This window comes from Chanodichthys erythropterus, chromosome 3 (genome assembly GCF_024489055.1).
Source record: "Chanodichthys erythropterus isolate Z2021 chromosome 3, ASM2448905v1, whole genome shotgun sequence".
Lineage (NCBI taxonomy): Eukaryota > Metazoa > Chordata > Actinopteri > Cypriniformes > Xenocyprididae > Chanodichthys > Chanodichthys erythropterus.
In genome coordinates, this window is record NC_090223.1 from 26,375,682 (window position 1) to 26,399,824 (window position 24,143).

Genomic DNA, 24,143 nt, shown 5'->3' on the forward strand with positions numbered 1-24,143 from the left:
TATGTTATTGATAATGTTGTTTAACATTCCTGTAAATTCCAGTTTCATTTGTGTAAATGTAATCACTCTTAAATGCGCACTCACTTTTTACTTTCACTTTAGAATTTGCAATCACTCATATGCTACTTAGTGTAGGGAACATTTTTTGTCAGTGATGCCCAGCATCTGTTGCGCACCAAATCCTCTGCCATCGTCTTGCCAGTCATCTCTCCTTAGTCATCACATTTGGAACAGAGCTGACGCTTTCAGTTTATTATTGTAGCGTTCGTTGTCCAACTGAACTAAATATCTTTTTTTTCTATAAAAAAGCAAAATGACAGTGGGGGCAGTGCCACGGTGGGCAAGTAATGTAATCAGTGTACGTTAGTAGGTCCAGGTGTCATGAGTACAACTAGGTTTAACACACTATTTTAAGGTTTAATTTTGTCCAATCCTGCCCTCAGTCTAATACGAGTTTGACACCCATGCTTTAACCTATGACATCATGAAGTGTCATGCCAACTAATATAAGCACACTTAATCTAATTGTCTGTGTTTGACAGCGGAGTTGTGACTTCTGCCTGATCTCTTAACATGCTCACTTCAAATGAATGTCTGGTTCTCATCTCGTATTTAGACCTACAGCTGTGGTGAAGGTCACATTATTGATTTGTTATGAAATATTGGCCTAATTTCATATTGCACCCTTAGGGGATTTCAAGTAGATATTTTACTGATATTGAGTAAAATCACTTGTTTTCAGAAAATATATCAAGATATAAGTTTCTTTTCTTACTCCATTAACAAATTGCTCTTTTTGTTGTAAAAACAGTTTGTCAGTTGTTTCCTTTAAGCACAATGTGATTACTTTTTCCTTTGATTTTGGGGTGACATATACATAATCTATACAGGCTTTGTGAGTTTCACCCATGTAGTCAGTAGCTAAATGTCAATTAATGCAAATGCACTTGTTGCAAGTTTCTGTTTTAAGCATAAACCTTAGTAAATGTAGTCATATTTGTGCTTCAAACAAGAAAAAAAATTGCCAGTGGGGTATAAAATATATACGTTCTTTGAAAGCAATATCAGTATTTTTAGTTTAGTCAGATGTAGTTAACCATATCGAAACCCTAGTGCCATTATTGGTTTAAAATTGCTAAATATTGGTTGTTTGTGGTCAATATGTTGCTCTTCTGCTCTTTCATTGGATTCATAGGATCTTTAAGAGCAGTGCTGTTTATAGTAGATGACACTGATGGATTGTTAGGAAAATTAACTCCGCTAAACTACATGCTGTTTATGGGTGATTCAGATGGGAAAGTACTGCTGTGTTGATCAGATAGAGGTGCTTAATGGTTTACAGTTGGAAAAGCTTGCCAGGGTTTGTCTCTAGTGGGAATTAAATTGATAAATGGCTATAGACTAAAATACACGTCGTCTTCTGACAAACAATAGACTTTATTAAACCTTCCCTGCTGGAAAATCCAACTTAAACTAGTTGCTTTGGAATATGTAAGCTGGTTGCTAGCTTTTCTAACTAATTAGTTGTTTTTATAATTATTTGTTTTAAGTTAATTTACATAATATAGCTTGTGAAAAAGTGATGCAAACCTCATATTCATCTCACTTTTCTGCTCTCTTAAACTTCTCAGATCAGATGTGAACTTTCCGCTCGTAGATAAATTTGGGGTCTGTCCGCAGAGCCACACACAGCAGTGGTCTCATTTGGGAACAGATCTTAATGTTTACCTGACGCAGCTCAAAGTGCACCTAGGCAGTCGTCCAGGCTTCCTGAGGTCTGTGTTGTTTAGTCTGAGCCCACTACCCTAGACCTTCCTCCACCGGTGCAAACGTCTTTTTCCTTTTTGTTGAAGTGTTAAAGGTCTGGGTTATATGGCCCGGATCTTTGGGTTTCCCCGCCACATTTTTGAGCCATATACCTCAGGTGAGAGAGATATGTGAACGATATGTCTTTTCATTGTTTTGGTTGATGTTGTCTCATTTCTGATTTTCATCACATGAGCATGAGAACAATGCATGTAACCTTTTGCACTTGAAAGACTTATCCAAAGCTGTTTGTTTTTTATTAACACCGTAGTGGCAGCCAAAGGGCATTACCATGGGTTGGGTGGATTTAGTGTTCAATTTGGCGAAATCCTTCCTGGTGTGATTAGATGAAACATCCCACATACCTTCATTAATTTAGGTCATCAAGTTAATCATAAGGTAACTATACTTAAACTTTCATTCAACCTGAGTGTGAACAATCAGGCAAATATTTCTTTTTTCAAAATTTCTTGTTTTCTTCTCCCAGAATGTTTTGGTTCAGTGAAATCTTGTTCCTGGAGGTTTCGCTTCACAAAACGTATAAATGTTACCAACAGTAAAGCCCTTCAAGAAAAATGTGTGTGGTCAGTTTTTTGCTGAAATAAACCACATGCTTGTCAATTAGGATTTCTTCATCAAGATTGAGGAATGCCGACCTTCATGTTTCATAGATCATGCAAGTATTTTTTTATGGTTTTAAAATTGTTGATCAAATCGAATGTAATTTGATATGCCTTTGATGCAGTGATTCCTACAGAACTTTTTTTGTCCACACTTCAAAAATTTTAAGATGGAAAGTAATGATAACTTGCAGTTCAGTAAATGAATTGATTCCATTAAAGATGTTTTGAGTGATTCATTGAAAGAACCAGTTCATATGAGTTGTTTGTTCATGAATCAGACTGTGCTGGTTATGCATTGTTTTATGTTTTTATTTAGTAAAAAGAATAAATCTGCAAAAATGTCATTCGTTTGTGAATTGGACTACTTTGGTTGCACTGGTTCCACTTTATATTAGGTGGCCTTGTGGGAAAGTTTTTGATTTAATAAAAAGAACTGGTTCATAGAAGCCATTTGTTTGTGTATCAGGCTTGTTTTCTTTATGAAAACAAGATTATTTTTACATTAAGTTGCCATTTATCTTGTCATATTCAATTCAACTGCAAATATCGACATCTAATAAAATGTATAATTTATTTTGTAGTTGTGCTGGTGATTCAAATAGGACTGAAACTTATGATTATTTTGATAATCAATTAGTTGGCCGATTATTTCTTCCATTAATCGGATAAAAGACCAGTTTTCTTTTTTATTTTATTTTGTTGACAAAACACACTATTCCACATCCTGCCCAATGCTGTCCTTCAAACAAACGTGCCAACTGACTGCTATGAAAACATATTTAGTGAATATATCTATGCTATATGCAAAAGAGCTATAAAGCAAAAAGGCAGTTTATATCCCCACGTTAAAATAATGGTAATAATAAAGATTATAAAGAAAAACACAAACTCAGTGTTAACAGATAAGAGGAATGTTCAGCAGGAACACACACATTCACTATGGACACAGTAACCTGTTTCTGTCATTTCTTTATCCTGTAAGTGTCAGAATATTCAATTACACGCTGTTATCCCTTTACAGTTACCACTCTCATAAAATACTTGAATTACATGTTGACTTTTAAAGGGCCCAATATACTCACGGTGAAGTTCTTTTTTGTTCTTCGTTTAGGGGTAAAACGAAGTTCGAAATACGTGAGCAGCGATATACTGTAATCGAACATCTGACACCACCCACACTCCTGAGAGCGACGTTTTAGATTTATATGTAAATATGTGATGCACGCTTTCCTCTCCGTAACAAAATAAACACAACAAAAATGAGAAAACAGCAGGCTTTTTTATAGAAAGCATAAGAAAAGCATCTGATCATAACAACATGGGTATGTTAGCAAGAGCTCTGCAAATTAGCACTCCAGTAGTCATGTCACGTTTATTTATATATGGCATTTTATTCAATAGATTGCTTAAAAGCAAGCAGCTTTACAGTATCATGAAAAACGGTGACAGTGCCTTATTTCATCGAAGCACAACTTCATTTTCTACTATAAAGCGGCTCTTCAGTGTGTTCATGTTTTCACCCATGGAGATCTTACCTAGACGGATTCAACACACGAAATGAGTCGGAGAAGAGTTCTATGTGAAAGAAGGCGGAACCTCAGTGCACACCTCGTATTAAGTTACTTAAACGGACCAATGGTAGTACGAAAGGCGATAACCAGCTGAAGCGAACTTTGCCTGAGAGTTCACTTTGGCAAGCCGTTTTGAACTCCCAGAACAAGCACAAAACGAACTTCGTTTTGGTCTGATTTTGTTCGAAATTATGTCACATCAGTTTAGTTTGAAGTATATCAAGGCCTTTAAACCTAAATTTACTGTCCAAACATTTTTGCAGCAAATTTTAATTGTCTTTTAATTGTCTTCCTCTCTAATTAATGCATCCCATCTTTTTGAAATGCATGCGCTCACTCAGTAAAGTTTGAAGTTTAACGCAGATTGTCAGGATGAGCCTTCATGCAAAATGGAAATACTCATGTGAAATTGTAACACTTATAGGTAAAGATATAACCGTAAAAAGAAAGTTTTGCAAAATTTGTCCAGCAGTTTTATAATTTGACGTGTCTGGCAGAAGTTTTCCATGCATGGTGGGCAGATGCAACTAATCGATAATGACATTCGTTGATGACGATTATCATTATCGATTATTATCGATTTTATCGATTAGTTGTTGCAGCCCTAGATTCAAAGCAGTGTAGGAAGGTTAGTTTGTTGTTTCAGTCAACCTATTTGTGACTGTAGTTTGGGAACTGGATTTTTTTATGTTGTGCTTCTGCTATTTTGTGTCTCTGACAATAAACTATAGTTTTGCATTGTAAATGGACATGATTCAGGCACTTTTCCACCAGGTACATTTTTCACTCAAGGTGGAAATGTTGTCTGTCAGGCAAACTTTAATTATCTGCACAGGCCAATCCCTTGATTTGTGACCCAAAATAAATGATGCACAGTCTGAGATGGCAATGACAGAGGAATTCTGGGATAGCCACTGATGGTCATTAAGTCTCTTTTCTTTTCTTTCGGTCTTATGTGGCCTACAGTTTGTGACTAAGTCAGAGATCTGAAAGACCTCTAAGAGATTGACCTAGACACTGTAAAGAAGTTAGTGGAAAATAGATTCCAGAACTACGATCCGATCCGATAATGTCTTTGCACCTCCTGTAGCACTTATGGCAGCAGTATCTCGAATGGTCATTTGAGTTCACCGTTGATAAGTGCACGTCTTGACTCAGAAGTGAGCTCAGCCAAACAGGATGCCAAGACGCGGCCTAATGAATGAGATACCAATCCAGTGAGTGAGAAAGCAAAACTAAATCCTTCCCTACTCACGAAATCACGAAAGGGGGGAAACCAGAGAGTGCAGTAGCAGGAAGCGAATTCGAGATTACACCTAGCTCTCCACTAACAACAAGTCGACCTCTCCACCCTTCTCTCCTTTCCTCCGTCGTCTTTCCCGTACTGTTTTAAGAAGCAAAGTAGGAAGGAGTGGCGGAGAGAAAGGAAGCCTTTTGTTTACAGACGAACAATGCTGTGAATAAGAGCATGCGGCCCTAGAGCTGGAGACAAAACATGGCTCAGACGGGCAGGGCAAGGCTGGGCCGGTCCGCAGATAGTGTGAGGGGAAGCGGGGTAAGAGAGAGACAGACAGGGAGGAAGGAGGCCTTGCATTCCAGTGAGATGCCTCAGCCTGTTTGGAGTGACTGGATTATACATTCAGAAAGTCATGGATGAACTCACAGGCAGATATTTCAGTAAGTCAAGCTTTTAGTCAGACAACCATTTTGTTCCACCATAAAAGACCCCATGAAAACAAAATAGGAGCTTTGAGGATTTTAGTCCATGTTTGTTAGTTTTGAGGCTATCTGACTATGCTAGTTCATATATTACATTATATATATATATATATATATATATATATATATATATATATATATATATATATATATATATATATATATATATACACACACACATACAGTATATTGACTGCAAATTAATCACAATTATTTTATTCTATTGATAACCATAGTTTTTATGGTTCTACTCAAGTTTATACATCTAAGTACATGAAAATATATATATAGATGTTTTTTTTTTTATGTTAGAAAGGGGATCATCAGATGTGGAGGTCTGTGGCATAAAGTTTGGAAAACTCCTGCTCTAACTTATTGAGACTCACATAGTTCAGCCTTGTTTTGAGAAAATTAAGGATAGATGTTCCATCGTAGATTGTATCCCAAAGTAGTAATTATCTGAACAACATTCGGTTTTAATGTGCCTTCTCTCTCTCACACCCCCACTTCCTCTCCACTGTTGCGTTCCATTACGCAGTTTTCACATTATCTAACCACTAACCCCATTTTTGTCAACCCCCAAATCTTCTCACAATTCCTTATGGCCTTAACCATTTATCAAGCCTTTTTGGGAAAAGACTTCTTTGCAATCCATTGGTGGTTGAAAACTTTGTAATTATCAATGTTTTAATTAGTGTTTGGAAGCTTTGTGGATGGGAATTAGACTTGAGTTTGGTGATTTACCCAAATGTTTTTTTTAAATTTGAATAAAATGAAAGCTAAGACTTTCAAATCACAAGCCAATATTTTATTCACAATAGAACATAGATAACATAACAAATGTTCAAACTGAGAAATTTTCCCCTTTTATCCACCAAATGAGCTCATTTCAAATTTGATGCCTGCTACAGGTCTCAAAAGTTGGCACAGGGGCAACAAATGGCTGAAAAAGCAAGACATTTTGAAAAGATTCAGCTGGGAGAACATCTAGCAACTAATTAAGTTAATTGATATCAGGTCTGTAACATGATTAGCTATAAAAGGGATGTCTTAGAGAGGCAGAGTCTCTCAGAAGTAAAGATGGGCAGAGGCTCTCCAATCTGTGAAAGAGAGCGTAAAAAGATTGTGGAATACATAAAAACAATGTTCCTCAATGTCAAATTGCAAAGGCAAATCTCATCATCTACAGTGCATAACATAATCAAAAGATTCAGAGAAACTGGAGAAATCTCTGTGCATAGCGGACAAGGCCGAAGAATTTTATTGGATGCCTGTGGTCTTCGGGCCCTCAGACGACACTGTATCACTCATCGGCATGATTGTGTCAATGACATTACTAAATGGGCCCAGGAATACTTCCAGAAACCACTGTCGGTAAACACAATCTGCCGTGCCATCTGCAGATGCCAACTAAAGCTCTGTCATGCAAAAAGGAAGCCATATGTGAACATGGTCCAGAAGCGCCGTCGTGTCCTGTGGGCCAAGGCTCATTTAAAATGCATCAAAAGGCATCAAATTTGAAATGAGCTCATTTTGTGCATAAAATTGTAAAATTTCTCTGTTTAAACATTTATGTTATCTATGTTCTATTGTAAATAAAATATATTAGCTCATGTGATTTCAAAGTCTTTTAGTTTTCGTTTAATTCAAATTTAAAAAACGTCCCAACTTTTCCGGAATTTTGGTTGTATAATTTGACATCTTCATAGCATGGTAGACAAGATGATATATCAGGCCCTCCATTTTCTCTGTTGGAGACAGTTTGTCTTTTTGTCCCTGTAGTTAAACCTCAATTGATGGCAGTGCAGTTTTTCATCAAACAGACATTAGGACAAACTTACATTGCATTAAACCAGTTGAGCTTGTTAGTAGTCAAAGCTTTGTAAACCTCTGGGGAGCCCTTCTCAAAAGAAAGATGGGATTTGGTTTATTGTAATATGGCGAATTCCCAGACCTTGTGAAGAGAATTGGGATTAGCCTAGAACAGTGACCATTGTGCCATAGTTGGCGTGATTGGTGTGTTTTGACAGTGTACAAAAGTGTTTTTGACAGCTAATATTTGTCTTTTTGCTCAACCGACGGGTCCAATCATATCCACTTCACCTCTCCTCTTTTCTTCCCTCTTGTTTTTGTACGTGTATTCACAGAAAGGATGACACAGGACTTCCAGCAAAACCAATAAAATATTGATGTGCCACCCAGTACATGTGATCAACTATATTATCTTTTTCCAAAGAAAGACGTGATCCACTTCTTAGAAAATTGTCTAGTCATTCATAAGACGTCCGCTGCACCAGACACGAAGAGCGATAACATCTAAACTTCAGTGCTATTTTGAGCTCCCGTTCTGCCAGAGGGAGAGCTGACGACTTGGTATCTGGGTTAAAGTCAAAACGAGCTGAGTACGTCCTGTTTTCCAGTTGTGTTTAAACAGTTTAGATGTTACTTGGACATGGTCATGTCTAGATGGGAACCATCTCAGAGTTGCAAGAGTTTTCACAGCATTGATGGTTATCGTCTAGACCTCCATTTTGGTTTCACTGTCACGTTTGGGCTTTGTTAAATTGGGTTTCACTCTCATGTTTGCTTTTGTCTCATTTTAAGACTACTTCAAAGATGATAAAACATCAAAAACAAAACAGTCCTTTTGCCACTTACAGAGTCCACATGTGATTCAGAGAACAAGAATGCACGAACGTGACACAGAAAAAGAAAAGCAGAATGGAAGAAAAGGGCCACGTGTCATGGGAATGATAATGTATGCATCCTGTAGAGCTGGAAGCTCGTCATCTGTGGGAATGAAGCCCTTTAAAAAGTCGTTACTTTTCCAGAACTCCTTCGAGACTTTGCAGAAGAGCAGTCCTTGAGTGCTTCAGCTTTTTTCACACTGCTTCTCGCTGTCTATCTGCGCGTTTGTTTCCCTGCCTTCGTTTTATCAGTGCTTTCTGGGTTTTTTCTTATTTTCTGTGTCTCCCCATTGAGCTCTACGGATCTCAGTCCTATCTTTGTCTCAATTCTTGACGCAAAGAAGGTGTTTGTGACGGACACAGATGCACGTTGCAGCCGCTTTGTCCGGCTCTTCCAGGCCCCTTGATAAGGGCAGAGCGACGGCTGCTAGTACTGACCGTGTCACTTCCCTTCCCCGTATCAGACTGCTCTCTGTCACCCTCAGACTGCCACTGTCTTTGCTTCTACACCCTAAATTAGCTACTATCTTGCCCTCTGGACATACACACAAAGCCACACACAGTTGGACCTGAAAATGGCTTTTTTGACTAATTCAGCGAGTCATATACTAATAATACTAATTAATATACTAATTAATACTAATTCAGCGAGTTATGTTGAGTGCCCTAATCATATATCTAAGAACTGTGGGAAACCAGGGACTGTCTCCCACACTTTGAACTCTTTCCCACATTTTTAATATCTTTCAACTCATTTTTATCACTTTGTGTTCAACAGTGTATTGTGGTACTTTTGTATATATTAATTATATATTGATATTTTGATCCATGTATATATTAATTGTTTGTATTTTTAATGTTGAATGTTTTTTTTGTTGTTGTTGTTTTTTTAATAAGTGGTGTTTGCTAAGGCAAGCATCAATATTACTGTTGTTCCATGTATTATAATTCAATATTCAAAATTTATTTTTAATTTGTGTTTGGTTATTTAAAAGGTTAAAAATGTATTATATTTAGAAGTTAACATTAACTTAGATTAATAAATTATGCTGTCACAGCTCGTCGATTTAATTTGAGTAAATATTTGGGCAATATTAAGGATTTAATCTGCTGCGTAACAACATCAATCACTTGGCTGTTGTCGCCCTCTTCAGGCATTTGTTATAATCTATAATGCATTTTCTATTTATATTACTCCAAAAAATACGATTACTCGATTAATCGTCGAAATAATTGATTGATTACCAAAATAATCGTTAGTGACAGCCCTAAAATTATGTAAATTATGTAAGGACAAAGTGTTGCAAAGCTGATTATAGTTACTTGCGAATTTTAACAAGGTGCGTAAATGTTCAACACTGAAAACAATTTGTTTTAGTACAAAGTTTTGAAATGCTAAATTAATAGTAGTTTAAAAATTTATATTTGGCAATATTACAAAGCCAGACATCGTTTTTTTTTTTTTTTTCTCCAGTATTTCATAAACGCTGAAATTAGTTTGATTTTATCTTTAGTTCAGCCACTGTGTTAAAACATTATATTGTTTGGAACAACGTTTAGTTATGCATATCCTTTCTTTACTCTCAGTAAGGTAAAGCACTGCTTTTAAGTGTTCATTGTTCTTGGTTTCGAGTAGCTGATGTTATCTGATGTACTAAACTAGTGTTGCATATTTTAAGAGTGTCACAGAAACCAGTCAAACCTTTTTCAGTTTACTTTGAGACAGGAAAGAGATAAACATTGACAGAATCTAAGGCAGGTTTTTATCTGTGGTTTGCTCTCAGTACAGCGGTTTCTTGTCTATTTATATGAGCGTACACATTGATGTTTCATGAATGATGAATTGATAAGTGTGTGTTGGTGGCTGTGTATAACTTCATTCATAAATGAACATCTGTGTTGGGCCAGATGCTGTGGCTCAGAAGACAGATGTGTCAGAATTTCACTTTGCATGTGATTCACAGCCAGTTTGATGAAACTCATTTGTAGGAATGAAGATTTGCTACATTACATGCTGCCAGCCAGTTCACTATACATCTCACAGACATACTGATCTGTCAGCGCAGACAAGGAGAAATGGTGCTTTATGAACTAGTGCTGTGTGTGAGATAGATGGCGTGTTTTGTTAACTGCTTGAGTGCATTTCACTCAGGGAATTTGGCATTGTTACTGATCTAGGAACCTCTTCAATGAATAAAGGACTTCAGTCAGAGGGGATGCCATATTTAGACAAAATTAAATTAAAGTTGGCATATTTCCTTAAATATACAACCCTGGTCTTACTGTAAACTTTGGCCCATGTTGTTCCAAAGAAATTTTAAATGTTTAATTAAAATTTATTGCAACTTGCTCCACCTCTTAAACAACTTTTCTTTTCAGGTGACATCACCAATCCCTTATTTTTTATTATGTTTTTTGTGTAATCCAATCATGTAGCATTGCACTTTTTCTTGTTGAAAAAGTCCTGTTTCTCTCGGAAAGGCATCAGATTACAAAGTAAAATCGTTCCATGTTGACTTCAGTTTGATGCAACTAAAATTAGGCTGTTTGCGAGTAGAGTTGTCAAAAGTACTAACTTCGGTACCACATCTGTACTGAAATTTTAAAAATGTGATGCTTTGAGCACTGTTGAGCGGATTCGTAAACACCTCTGATTGGCCATTGTGTTCACGGCTCATCAGATATGTCTGTGATTGGCTACAATGATCAACGCTTCAAAAACAACATCAATGACGCTCTTCGCCGAGTGCTTGCACAGATACACACGGGAGCATTTGAAAGCAGGCGTCTCTCGTGGACTGGTCTATCGCTGGACTGTTTACAACTTTTTTGAAGCGTTTTCCATTATAGCCAATCACGGACATATCCAATAACACAATGGCCAATCAGAGGTGTTTACAAATCCGCTCAACAGTGCTCAAAGCGTCATATTTTTAAAATTTCAGTACCGATTGGTACCAAAGTCGGTACTTTTGACAACTCTTATTTGTGAGGAATAAATATCATTTACACTGAAAAAATTACTTTGAAACCATTTTCACTCAGGTTTTGCTAGTAAATTAAAAAAAAAATACTTAAACATACTCCAATAGTGTTTGTTTGATATACAACTTTTTTTCCAGTTTAGAGTGTTAATTTGTTCAGTCAACAAAATGAAAAATGCCTTTCCACATTTTTAGTGGACTAAAACTTTCAGAAAACATGCATTGTGTAATTTAAGATGAGACAAGATAGTGAAAGTAATGTCCTTTATTGCTCAGTCTCAACTTTGTTTTCATCAAATTAAGTATGGTGTCTACTCCGAGTCTATTAGAAGGGCAGTTGCTACAAATGTTAAATGCTAATGTGCTAAATTGTTTTCACTCACATTATTTGCTTTTTAAAATTTCAGTGTTTGTATTCATTCCTAAATGCTCTGTAACTAGTTCATCTAATTTGTCTCTAATACAGACACTGTTGCTTCATGTCAATAATTAATGGAGTTGAGTGCAGACGAGGTGTTGAAGGCCGTGTGTGCGTGTGTGTGTGTGAGTGAGACTTCCATACAGAGAGAGAGAGATACATTCCAGATGGTGGAATGATGAGGTGGGTTTCACTGGAACGTTAAACATTCCCAGGGATGTTTGCAGAGAGAAATTCTTCCTCGACTGCGAAGCAAGCATGTTTCCTTTTTATCCGATCCCTCCCTCTCCTCTTTCTCTTGCCATCTCCTGTCCTTTTCTTGGTCGCTATCATCACCTGCTGCAACTCTTCGAACCCTTCACATGAGTCTCTTCACTCTTCCTGACGCAGTGGCCTGATCATTTTTATTTTTCTGTTTATTTCCTGAGCCATCAGGGATTGTTCTCAGAACTTTAATGTTCTAGCAAGGTTCTTTCAGAGTTATGAACAAATGTTCTTCTGGTAACGTTAATACGAATGTTCATTAAAAGTTGTCTTTAATAATGTTCTCAACACAAAAATGTTATTTATACATAGTTAATGAACCTTTTCTTCTGAAACATTTTAGTTGGATGTTCATTTAACAAAGAACATTTCAAAAGTAGTGTTATAATGTTTGCAAAATTATAAAATGGAATGTTTTATCTGTATAACCAAGGAAAACGTTTTTAAAACATTTAATAAACTGGTCATTTTGAACGTTCAGAGAACATTTAGAAATAAAATTGGCATAACGTAATGGGAATGTTATCAAAACATTCTTAGAACATATTTTTGCTAGCTTTTGTTTTTTTAGTGACTGCTGAAAACTTCATCATTGCTGAAAATTTATCACAAGGATAAATTAAAAATCTGAGAAAAATACATGCATGCTGAGGTTGGAAAAAATATACACACACTTACATTATTTTATGTATGTATTTTTTCCAGTCCTTTCATATGTATTTTTTTTTTCTCATATATGTGTGCTTTGTATGTGTGTTTAATTCTCGCGGTGCATGTGCGAGGTGAGGAATAGCCGCGGTCGTGCCGCAGACAGAATCAATAGCAGTCTCAGTATGGGTGTTTGGATTTGCTAAGTAAAGTCTGCGACTCACCTGCACATGAACATTTTCTCTGCCCTTTAACCTCCTCCACACATTCCAGTTATTCTTACCTTCTCAGCTTTCTTACATCTGGTGGGGTGAACTGCTTAGTTTTAGTCTGAATACCTCGAATGTGGTCCTCCTGCCCTCTAGTCGCCCTTCATTCCTGTCTCCATGGTTTCTCGTGCAGTCTGTCCTCCCTTTTTAGCTTTTCGTCTCTCCCTCAAATATCTGTCTGCCCTCATTTACTTTTTTTTTCTCTCTGTTTCTCTTTAAGTTCTTACCAGTTGTAGACTATTGCATATGCGATATTGCATATGTATATCAGATATTTAATTGCCCATGCTCATTTTCCCATTTTTACATTTAGATAACTTTTTCCTGCCAATCACTTTAATCTTTAAAACACTAATAATTTAATAACACTTTAAATGTAATCTCTAAATACATTTTTATACTGCACATTATAATGTTGTAATGTTGTAAATTCATTTTTAACATTTAAATTGATTGATTTCAGTTTATAATATTTTATTTTCAAAGCATTTAGAAATATAGCATAGCATAGAATTTTAATTTTGTTCATTACGTTATTGGCTCAGCATCCCTACTTTTTACAACCACTTTCATCTTACATTTTGTCCAGTTTCTTGCTCCCTGGCTCCCTTGCTCCCTACGGTTATTGTCTCCAAATGCTCCTTGGATTGTGTCTGAGCATTTTACAATACAATCAGTATTTTGAAAGGTTTCACTGTTACAAATGGAAATGAACATTTCTCACCCTTAGTCCAAGTTATGAACCTCATTAGTTAATCATTTTGATCGTCAGTGCTCTTCAGCTTTGTTGATATTCATAAACAGTGTTGGAAAGGTTACTTTGCAAATGTAATAGGTTACAGATTACAAGTTACTCTATTTAAAATGTAATAAATCATGTAACTATTTCAATTACTTTTCTAAATTTTCTAATGAATGTTTTCAACTGTTAAACATTTTCAAACATTTAAACCAGGCAGTTTGTCACCACTGACTACTGTCAGACTTCAAAATCATCATCTGAATTAAGATTATAATAATTTAATTTTAAAGCACAGCCACCACAAAATCAGACTTTAGCACCTCTTTTTACTTTGAGGTCGTTCTCAGGTTAAATACAGATTTAATATCATAACAAGAAATAGTTTAATAGCTATGATACTGTTTTTGAAATCATGTCTTTGCATAGCTATGACAGGAAACACTGGCATCTAACAATGCCTTGGGGAAAAAAAAACAGTTAATCTTAAAAAATATAGCATATACATAAACCCAAATAGGAAATAAAACAGTTATTAAATAAGCATGTGTCCTATTCTGTGTCCTGAACTCCTGAAACCTTGGTGTCTCATATTTTAGAGCAGTCAATGCAATATGGGGAAAATCAATTAAACAAATGAATATCATTTAACATATCATCTTTTTACAGAAAATATTCATATGTAACCCCCTTTGTAATTGATAACATTTTTTCTAAGTAGCTAATATAATTACACATTTTTTCTCAGTAACTATAACTGATAACAGTTGCATTTATTTTGTAATTAAATTACGTAACTCCCTTACATGTAACTAGTTACTCCCCAACACTTTTCGTAAGTGTTTCTTAACCTCTTGACATTCTCGCAGTTGTCAAAGGAAGAATAAAGATCTCCCTGGAGTTGCCTGTGGTATTGTATGGGAAGCTTTTAACTGAAATCTCTTGTGTTAGCTGATAGCTCAGGCCAGTTTGAAGTCAGAAGAACTTTTTTATTTTAACTCTGAGTTAAACTGAATATAGGACAGCAGTGGGTTGTGGATCAGAGGGCCTTTTTTTTTTTCATCTCTAATACATTGTGAGTTTGATCTGGGAGTGCTGAGCGCTGTAAGAGCCGCGCTATGGATTTAAACATTTTCTCAGCAGTTTAAATATGCTAAGATCCTAAAAATACAGAGCTTGGAAATTAAAAACCTATCGACTGTGCTGTCAGCCATTGTGAGACCTAAATCCCCCTGAACTCAATTTTCCACTACCAAAATAATTTAATTTGTCATTTTCTAAGAGAGATCATGTTATTTGCTAAGCAAAAATCATGTACATAATTAAGTTAATGCTTGTTTTTAAGAGAATATATCTTAAATTAAGTTTTGTGGTGCCTATCCCACTGACAAGTTGTCAGAATTTAAACATGAATCTAAAAAAAAAAGTTTCCAGGTGGGGTATGAAATCATTTTTTAAAAATATATTTTAAAAAAAATAGCTTACTTCAAAATATATATTTTGTGAAAACAAGACTTTGTATCTTACACAGTTTTACTTAAAAATTATAAATTGCTGATTAAAAAAAAAAAAAATGTTTGCAACCTGACGTAAACTGTATTTTAAAACATAAATCACAGTTTAGATGTTTCGCAGATATCTATTTCGAAATGTCCAAATAATGATGATGTTTTTTCCCTCTTTTCTCTCTGCAGTTCTATGCGCAAAGAACCTGGTGAAGAAAGACTTCTTCCGTAAGTATACGGCCTTCATAAATACTGAGAACGTGTGTGTGTGAGAGAGAACGAGTGAACTGCAAGAGCGCTCTATTCCTGTCTCCGTGTCTCTGAGCGGTGTTTTAGCAAGGGCTCATCTGTTAAAAGTGTGCAGAGAGAGATAAGTGCTCTTCCCCCACGAGACAGCAGAAATGTGGGTCAGTTTGGGGAGACAAAGCAACCGCTGGTTGACACATGTATGCTTGCCAGTTTCTCTGCCTCGACTCTCTACCCCGACAAACACAAACAACCAAGCCCACATCTGAAACACTCATCAGATATCAAAGACGTTGAGAGAAACGTTGTTAGGGGGTTGGAAGAGAGACAGGTACCAGGCAAGTCTGGTGAAAAAGGAGAAAGTAAAAAATGTAGGAGCAGAAATGCAATGTTGGCAGACTGTATGTAATTAAATGAAGAGATAGTCTCTCTTCTCTTTGTAAAACTTCATACATATCTTTCCCCTCCTTCTCACGCTGCAGTTGAATTCATAAAGCCACACACACAGATTTGATTTCTATTTCTATTTTCTATATTCCAAAATAACAGAATATAAAAATTATAATAAAAAAAGAAAGAGGAAAAAAACTATATTTTGAGGAAAAGTGTTTGTTAGGAATAGGGATATATCATAATTCTGGCTAATAATCTACTAATAATTAATTATTTTCCTGTTATGGCCGAAAAAAAAAAAAAACAGCTAAAAGCTAAAAAAAGATCTTTGTCACGTTTTGATGTGTGTCATAATATTATAATGTAAATTATGAAATATAGATAACTGCTTATTTTGAAATTTAAATCAACATTTAATTTAAATACTAAATCTAATTTAAACAGCATCAATACAAAAGCGCCGATCTAGAAAACTAAATGTGTATTCAGTCCAATACAATTATTTTTATGAATGCATATATTAAATCACCACCAGTGTTGGCTGTAATGCAGAAAATGTACAAACCCGATTCCAAAAAAGTTGGGACACTGTACAAATTGTGAATAAAAACAGAATGCAATGATGTGGAAGTGTCAAATTTCAATATTTTATTCAGAATACAACATAGATGGCATATCAAATGTTTAAACTGAGAAAATGTATCATTTTAAATTTCAACATCTCAAAAAAGTTGGGACAAGGCCATGTTTACCACTGTGTGGCATCCCCTTTTTATAACAGTCTGCAAACGTCTGGGGACTGAGGAGATTTTTCTCAAGTTTAGGAATAGGAATGTTGTCCCATTCTTGTCTAATACAGGCTTCTAGTTGCTCAACTGTCTTAGGTCTTCTTTGTCGCATCTTCCTCTTTATGATGCGCCAAATGTTTTCTATGGGAGAAAGATCTGGACTGCAGGCTGGCCATTTCAGTACCCGGATCCTTCTTCTACGCAGCCATGATGTTGTAATTGATGCAGTATGTGGTCTGGCATTGTCATGTTGGAAAATGCAAGGTCTTCCCTGAAAGAGACGACGTCTGGATAGGAGCATATGTTGTTCTAGAACTTGGATATACCTTTCTGCATTGATGGTGCCTTTCCAGATGTGTAAGCTGCCCATGCCACACGCACTCATGCAACCCCATACCATCAGAGATGCAGGCTTCTGAACTGAGCGCTGATAACAACTTGGGTTGTCCTTGTCCTCTTTAGTCCGGATGACATGGCGTCCCAGTTTTCCAAAAAAGAACTTCAAATTTTGATTCATCTGACCACAGAACAGTTTTCCAATTTGCCACAGTCCACTTTAAATGACCCTTGGCCCAGAGAAAACGCCTGCGCTTCTGGATCATGTTTAGATATGGCTTCTTTTTTGACCTATAGAGTTTTAGCCGGCAACGGCGAATGGCACGGTGGATTGTTCACCGACAATGTTTTCTGGAAGTATTCCTGAGTCCATGTTGTGATTTCCATTACAGTAGCATTCCTGTATGTGATGCAGTGCCGTCTAAGGGCCCGAAGATCACGGGCATCCAGTATGGTTTTCCGGCCTTGACCCTTACGCACAGAGATTGTTCCAGATTCTCTGAAACTTTGGATGATATTATGCACTGTAAATGATGATAACTTCAAACTCTTTGCAATTTTTCTCTGAGAAACTTCTTTTTGATATTGCTCCACTATTTTTCGCCACAGCATTGGGAGAATTGGTGATCTTCTGCCCATCTTGATTTCTGAGAGACACTGCCACTCTGAGAGGCTCTTTTTATACCCAATCATGTTGCCAATTGACCTAATAAGTTGCAAATTGGTCCTCCAGCTGTTCCTTATATGTACATTTAACTTTTCTGGCCTCTTATTTCTACCTTTCCCAACTTTTTTGGAATGTGTAGCTCTCATGAAATCCAAAATGAGCCAATATTTGGCATGACATTTCAAAATGTCTCACTTTCAACATTTGATATGTTATCTATATTCTATTGTGAATAAAATATAAGTTTATGAGATTTATAAATTATTGCATTCCTTTTTTATTCACAATTTGTACAGTGTCTTCCAACTTTTTTGGAATCGGGTTTGTACTTTTTGGAAGTAACAAGAAAAGTAATCCTTTAAATACGTAACCCACGTTAATTATGCTCATTTAATCGCTCTCATTGTAATCAAAAATCAATTAAAACTATCCTTAATAACCATAAAATGTAGCAGTATCGTTACATAACTGATATAAGTATTAAGTTATACTGTATACAGGGCAATGAGAACATCTTCAGACCCATTCATTAAAAAGAGAAAAACTGAAATATCATAAATAAAAACTGAAATATGAATTAACTAATAATATTCTGAAGTATTTTAGCTGTATTATAACAAAATGTGAAAAACTGAAATGACTCTAATACTTTCTGAATGCATTGTAAATAGTCTATAATAATATTGTGTGGGAATAACACAAAAAGTCTAACATGTTTCTTGACAGTCTCCATTTCTAGTGTTAGTGCATCTGTAGTATTGGAGCTTTGGTATTTTGGATTCTGCTGCCAAACTTCAAAATTTCAATCTACAGAAGATGTTGTTTCTGTATTTTTGCAGGGCTGCCAGACCCCTTCGCTAAAGTGGTGGTGGACGGTTCAGGGCAGTGCCACTCAACAGACACAGTGAGGAACACTCTGGACCCCAAATGGAACCAACACTATGACCTGTAAGAGCTCTTCCTGGTCTGATAAAAATTAACGGGTTTCTCAGTTACACACACCCACTATCACACCTTAATTTCCTTTAAAGCTGATCCCAGTTCAGTTTAAATGTTTGAAATATAAACCTGAGACAAAAATGTTCAGAAACCAGACTAATTTTGATTTTCTGTTTGAAAATGTATTTCTACACCCACTGTAAACGTTTTGGTAAGGGGTGGCTAAAATGCAACTTTATGCACCACTGATGAATCATGATTTGTTTGTGAAAATGTTTGTACGTAGATTTCATGCACAAGTTCGTCCATACGCACAGTTAGCGAATGTATAGACCACATTTATGGTGCTTTTTGTCTTTGAGCTCGACAATAATTATTTGTTGCATTGACAATAGTGGTTTAAATATTTTTCTCAACATTATAAATCTTTGATCTCTGTTCAAATGTTGTGTTTAGCAAAAGAAAGAAAATCATTAAGGTCTGGAATGACACAAGGGTGTGTAAATAATGGCAAAATTAAAATTTAGAGTTGAACCAACACATTAACATGCACTTGCAAGTAACTGCAGGGTTTTTTCTTGAACTAGTGGTGTACGATTTCTTCCAATCTCTTAATCAATGTAGCCCATCAGTAAAGCTCCCAGCATCCTTCAGGCTTTGAGGATTTAGGTCACCTCCTCTGGAGTCGACGGCTCTATCTGTGGAGATCACTGAGCGGATTTCCATGGGAGTTTGGGCATGGGTGAAAAATCCCATATCCATTAGTTATACTGTACGCTTCTAGCTCTATTTACATTTTTAAGGAGGTTTTATTAACAACTACGAGTATCAACTGGAATAAAAATAGAAACTTTCCCTCCATTCAGGCCTGCCACTTTTCCCACAGACCAAAAACTAAATGTAAGAGAGGATGGAAAGCATAAGAGAGCGAAGGTCGAAAAAAAAAAAAAAAAAAAAAAGCGAGCAGATTTCCAATACTTGTCCCCTTCTCATGTTGAGCTGACAGCCGGCAGCTAGAGGAAGCACACGTCTCCGTTTGTTTGGTTGCCAGGGCAACATTAGACTAACCCTCACCCCCCAGGACGGCTGTCGAGTTAGCCAAACATGTCACGTCTGTCAGCGGAAAATAGGCCGCCGTTTCTAAAGCCCTCCCCGCAACCCAGAATAATGGGTGGGGAAGAGAAAACCACTGAGATGTTGCTTAAATCCTACATCCTAAATACTTAAAGTACACTGGGATTTCTGTTCACCATCAGGGTTTTAATAAGTACTTTTGAAGTCAAGTTATATGTTAGTAAAACTGTGATGTGCATTAAGTACTCCCATAATGCACATCACAAGGGTTCAATCAGTTGTCGTTTTGTTGGCAGAGAAAACAGTTGAAATGTAGCCATTGTTGAAAGGTTATCAAGCTATTTAGTGGTTTTGTTATTTTTGTTGAACGTCAGGACCCCAGAATGTCAAAATCATTTAGATTGACAGGACTGAAAACCTCCAAAAGCTGCATGTTGAACAGAAAGATAACTGCTAATGTGCATAATGAACAATAGTACAGAGAGTCAAGCAGGAGAAAAACTTGCTGATAACCGAAAACAATACCAACAGAGATTAACATTTACATTTATGTATTTAGCAGATGCTTTTATCTCAAGCGATTTACAATAATGCATAAGCAGTAAGATTAAAACGTTAACCTAGATGTGAGGAAACTGTTAAAAAATGAATGCAAGAGAAGATGTGCTAGATATTTAGGTCAGAGACACTTTTTAGAGATGTTCTAGTCTGTAGAAACTGATAAAATGTATGGAAATTAAAGCACAATGCACGAACATGGTGGGAAACTCTTGAATAAAGTTAGCTTTAAGCTGTGACCAGTCCTTTAATCCTGGTTAGTTATTCAGCTTTACCTGCACAGAACCTGCTCATTATATTTGATGCTTTGTCAGTGTTTAAAGGCTGTGTATGCTGCTCTTTTTTGGATGTCAAGATATGTTAATGTATTTAAAAAGATTGTGTTTTAATATTTTTTTGTGTTTAAATTGTCATAGTTGTAGTATTGTCACGATACTGGAATTTCTACTTTCCATAGGATACCTTAAAAAATATCGATATTCGATACCACAGGGTATTTATTATCATCTCATGAATTTTATGATAATTTGCATAATTTTGCTGCAATAGCTTTCACACCGATTTATTAGAAACTGAACTAAATTTACACAAAAAAAAAAAAAAGTGAACAGTCATAAAATAATAAATAAGAACAAATAAACACATTTTCAAACAATAGCAAAAATAGATAGAGACAAATGCAATAAACATGGCTTTAAGTGTTTCAGGTGGATCTAACAGTAGGATTCAGGTAAAAAACTACAGAAATTAAATAAAGTATTTAAATGTAAAAAAACAACACTGGATGGTCTTCACTGTAAAAATTAAATACAGATTAATGCTTACTAATAAAGTTAGTAGAGCAGGGAGTGATTTCCTTAATTTTGTCTTTTGTTTTTTGATTAACGTGACAGACAGCAGCAAGTTCATTAGGTTGCTTGTCACTTTAAGAGCTTGAGCAAGGATCTACTCGCCAAGAGGGGAATTTTCACATAATTAAATCATGATCAAATCATAATCAAATGATTGATATTGTTGTGTGTATTTAACCGCCACATAAAATAAGTAAAATTATGCGTAATACAAGGCAAGCAATATCCAACTGGAGTGAATGAGACGAGTGACTGTTCACTTGCTCAAGGCGGTGCTCGACACATGAATGAGGGAAAAGTGAACAAAAGTTAAGCAGTCTAAGAAAAAAAGTTTTTTAACAGGATGGCATACAGCAGTGTGAGTAAAATAGATGCCCCAGCTACGTTTAAGTTCGAAGTCTTGACGCACTTTTATACCATTGGCCATCATATTGGCCATATCGTTTTGTTAGTAACTTATTTATGGTTATGGTTGTTGTTATTTCCTGGGAAACTATTGGGTTTGATGAAGGGTAATCAGAGAAACTTAAAATGCACAAAGCTATAATTATCTGTTGACAGCACAGGTTTCGGGTTTGTCTTGGCATTTGTTTTGCTCTGTCACCTTTTGGTCTAGTTGGGTAACTTGTTGCTACAAGCTGTTGTCTGGTAGTATAAGTCAAATTTGGCGTTAAGACTCTCCTGCATATTGTGAATAAGGGTTGTTATGAGCTTAGACTTCAGAGCTGGTTTTTGGCTCTGTAGACAGTTGATAAATGCTCTCCAGATCAGAGAGAAGTGCATTGATTGTTTGGGTTTGTTTGGGCTCATTCTGGTCAGAACATCCACTGAGTCATTGGCATTCTGTCTTGTTTCTTTAATCCTACCCCTTTTTCTGCCCTTTCTCTCTTTACTCGTCTATCGCTTCGATTGGTTTTCAGTCCAAACAAGATCTTTTTGCCCAGGGATTCTGTCCCATTGGCAGGCTTACAGAACATTCAGACTTTGCTTGGACGTTTTTTTGACAGGCTAGCTCCTTTTGATGTCCAGTTCTTGAGGTGTTTCTGTTCCCTGACTTTGAGGGAATCATTTGTTTTGTCTAACACCGTGCCAAAATATTCAGAAAAACCAGCTGAGTTTTATGTAGGAGTTGATGAAATGCAGACAGTGGTAAGAAAACAAGAGAACTGCATTGGATTGCTTGAAGTTCTTGGTTCAGATCTTGCTGAAATAATGAGAAGATTTGGGGTGTTTTCCCCCCTTAGGGTGCGTTCACACTTGTCATGTTTGGTTCTATTAAAATGAACCCTGGTGCGATTGTTCAGTTAGTGCGGTTCATTTGAACATATGTGAACGCTGCCACCCGAACCCCGGTGCGCACCAAATAAGCGGACCGAGCCCGCTGAAAAGATGGGTCTTGGTCCGTATCCAAACAAACTCTGGTGTGGTTCGAATGATATATGAACGCAACACGGACCAAAGACATGTAAACGAACCAAAAACAGGAAGACGAGACCCTAAAAAGGACAGAATCCTCACACATGTTGGTTTTTCTTGTCATAGTCGCGAGTTTGCCCATCACAGGCATCAGACGCGCGTCTCCATTCAGCAGATCTGTGTGTGACGGATGGATTCCCGCCGGTGTTTTGACTACTTTACACATTTTATAAGCTCTTCACGAGGTCCCAGCTGACCAAAATACCATCACATGCAGGCTACACAAACAAAAAGAGCGCATTTACCTCAGAAAACAGCATTGTTTTGGATGTTCGGTAAGTTCCGTCTCAAAATAGGCAGTATGTCATAAAATCCGACCAATCACATTGTGAATGTATCCCTTTGCCTTTAGGTTCGGTATCTTTTGGTTCGGTGATAAAATTGCCTGAACGCTGAACGCTAATCGGACCAGGACTAAATGTTTTTTTTCTTTTTTGATCCGGACCAAATTAACCAAACAAACCGAACTACAAGTGTGAATGCACCCTTAGAGTCCTGTTTACAAGAACCAAACCAAGACTCCTTTAAGTGGACCAAGACGTCAATAGAGTGAAAAAGAACCCAGTTCTTTTCTGTGTTTTGGTTTCTTCATCTTTTCATCTTCATCTACTTCTTGTTTGTCCCCTATTTCCTTTCTTTTTGTAATCTTATTCCTCGTTACACTCTTCCTCGCCTCCTTCCTCTTATTCATAGTTTTCATCTACTTTGTCTACCTCTTGCTCTTCTTCATCTTCTTCCTCTTTATGGTATTCCTTTTCTTATTTTTCTTCTTATTCCTTGTCCTGTTCTTCATCATCTTCTCCCTCTTCCTTTTCTTCATTTTCATCCACTTCCTCAGTCAACTTCTTGCTCTTCTTTGTCATCTTCTTTGTTTTCTTCTTCCTCCTCTTCAGCTATTTCCCTTTTGTCTTCTTCCTCTTTGACTTCCCCTTTGTGTATTCTTTTTCTCCTTCACCACATCTTTGTTGCCTTCCTCTTATTCTCTTCCTTCCCTTTTCTTATTCATCTACTGTCTTCCTTATTATCTTCTCACTCTACTTCATTGTCATCTTGCTCTTCTTCATCTTCCTTGTCCTCTTCTTTTTCTTCTCTTCTGTTAATTTCATCTGCTTCCTCTTCGTGTTTGTCGTCATCTTGCTCTTTTTTGTCATTCTCTTCATTGCTTTTTTTACTCTACATTGTCTTCTTCCCCTTTCTTATCGTCTTCCTTTTCATGTCATCTTTTCCCTAAAATAAGCAGCTGATCTTGTCATCTGAGCTGCTGCATGTAATCATGTTTCGCAATGTACCTTCTAAGAAAACTGCACCATGGACTGCCAAGACAGAGACGGTCTGAGTTTGGTTTGCTTTAAAGGCATCATAATGGAGCATTTGGTTGAAGTTTGATTTAAAGTGACATCTCTTGTTCTTTCTCCAGGTATATCGGGAAGTCAGACTCCATCACCATCAGTGTGTGGAACCATAAGAAGATCCATAAGAAACAGGGAGCAGGATTCCTGGGATGTGTACGACTCCTCTCCAACTCCATTAACCGACTCAAGGACACAGGCTGTAAGTGTTTGTGTTTGTGTGTGTGACTGGC

General features: G+C 36.6%; 1 protein-coding gene across 2 annotated transcripts in view; it reads left to right on the plus strand.

The window, feature by feature from the left end:
- smurf2 (SMAD specific E3 ubiquitin protein ligase 2) overlaps positions 1-24,143 on the plus strand; it is a 60,339-nt gene that overhangs the window by 9,995 nt on the left and 26,201 nt on the right. Inside the window, exons 2-4 of one of the 2 annotated variants that reach the window (XM_067381531.1) lie at positions 15,423-15,461; positions 18,503-18,611; positions 23,979-24,112. In XM_067381531.1, coding sequence (XP_067237632.1) covers positions 15,423-15,461; positions 18,503-18,611; positions 23,979-24,112 — 282 coding nt within the window. Of the gene's footprint in view, positions 1-15,422; positions 15,462-18,502; positions 18,612-20,565; positions 23,892-23,978; positions 24,113-24,143 lie in introns of those variants that run through there. The other variant, XM_067381532.1, reaches the window with a different exon arrangement.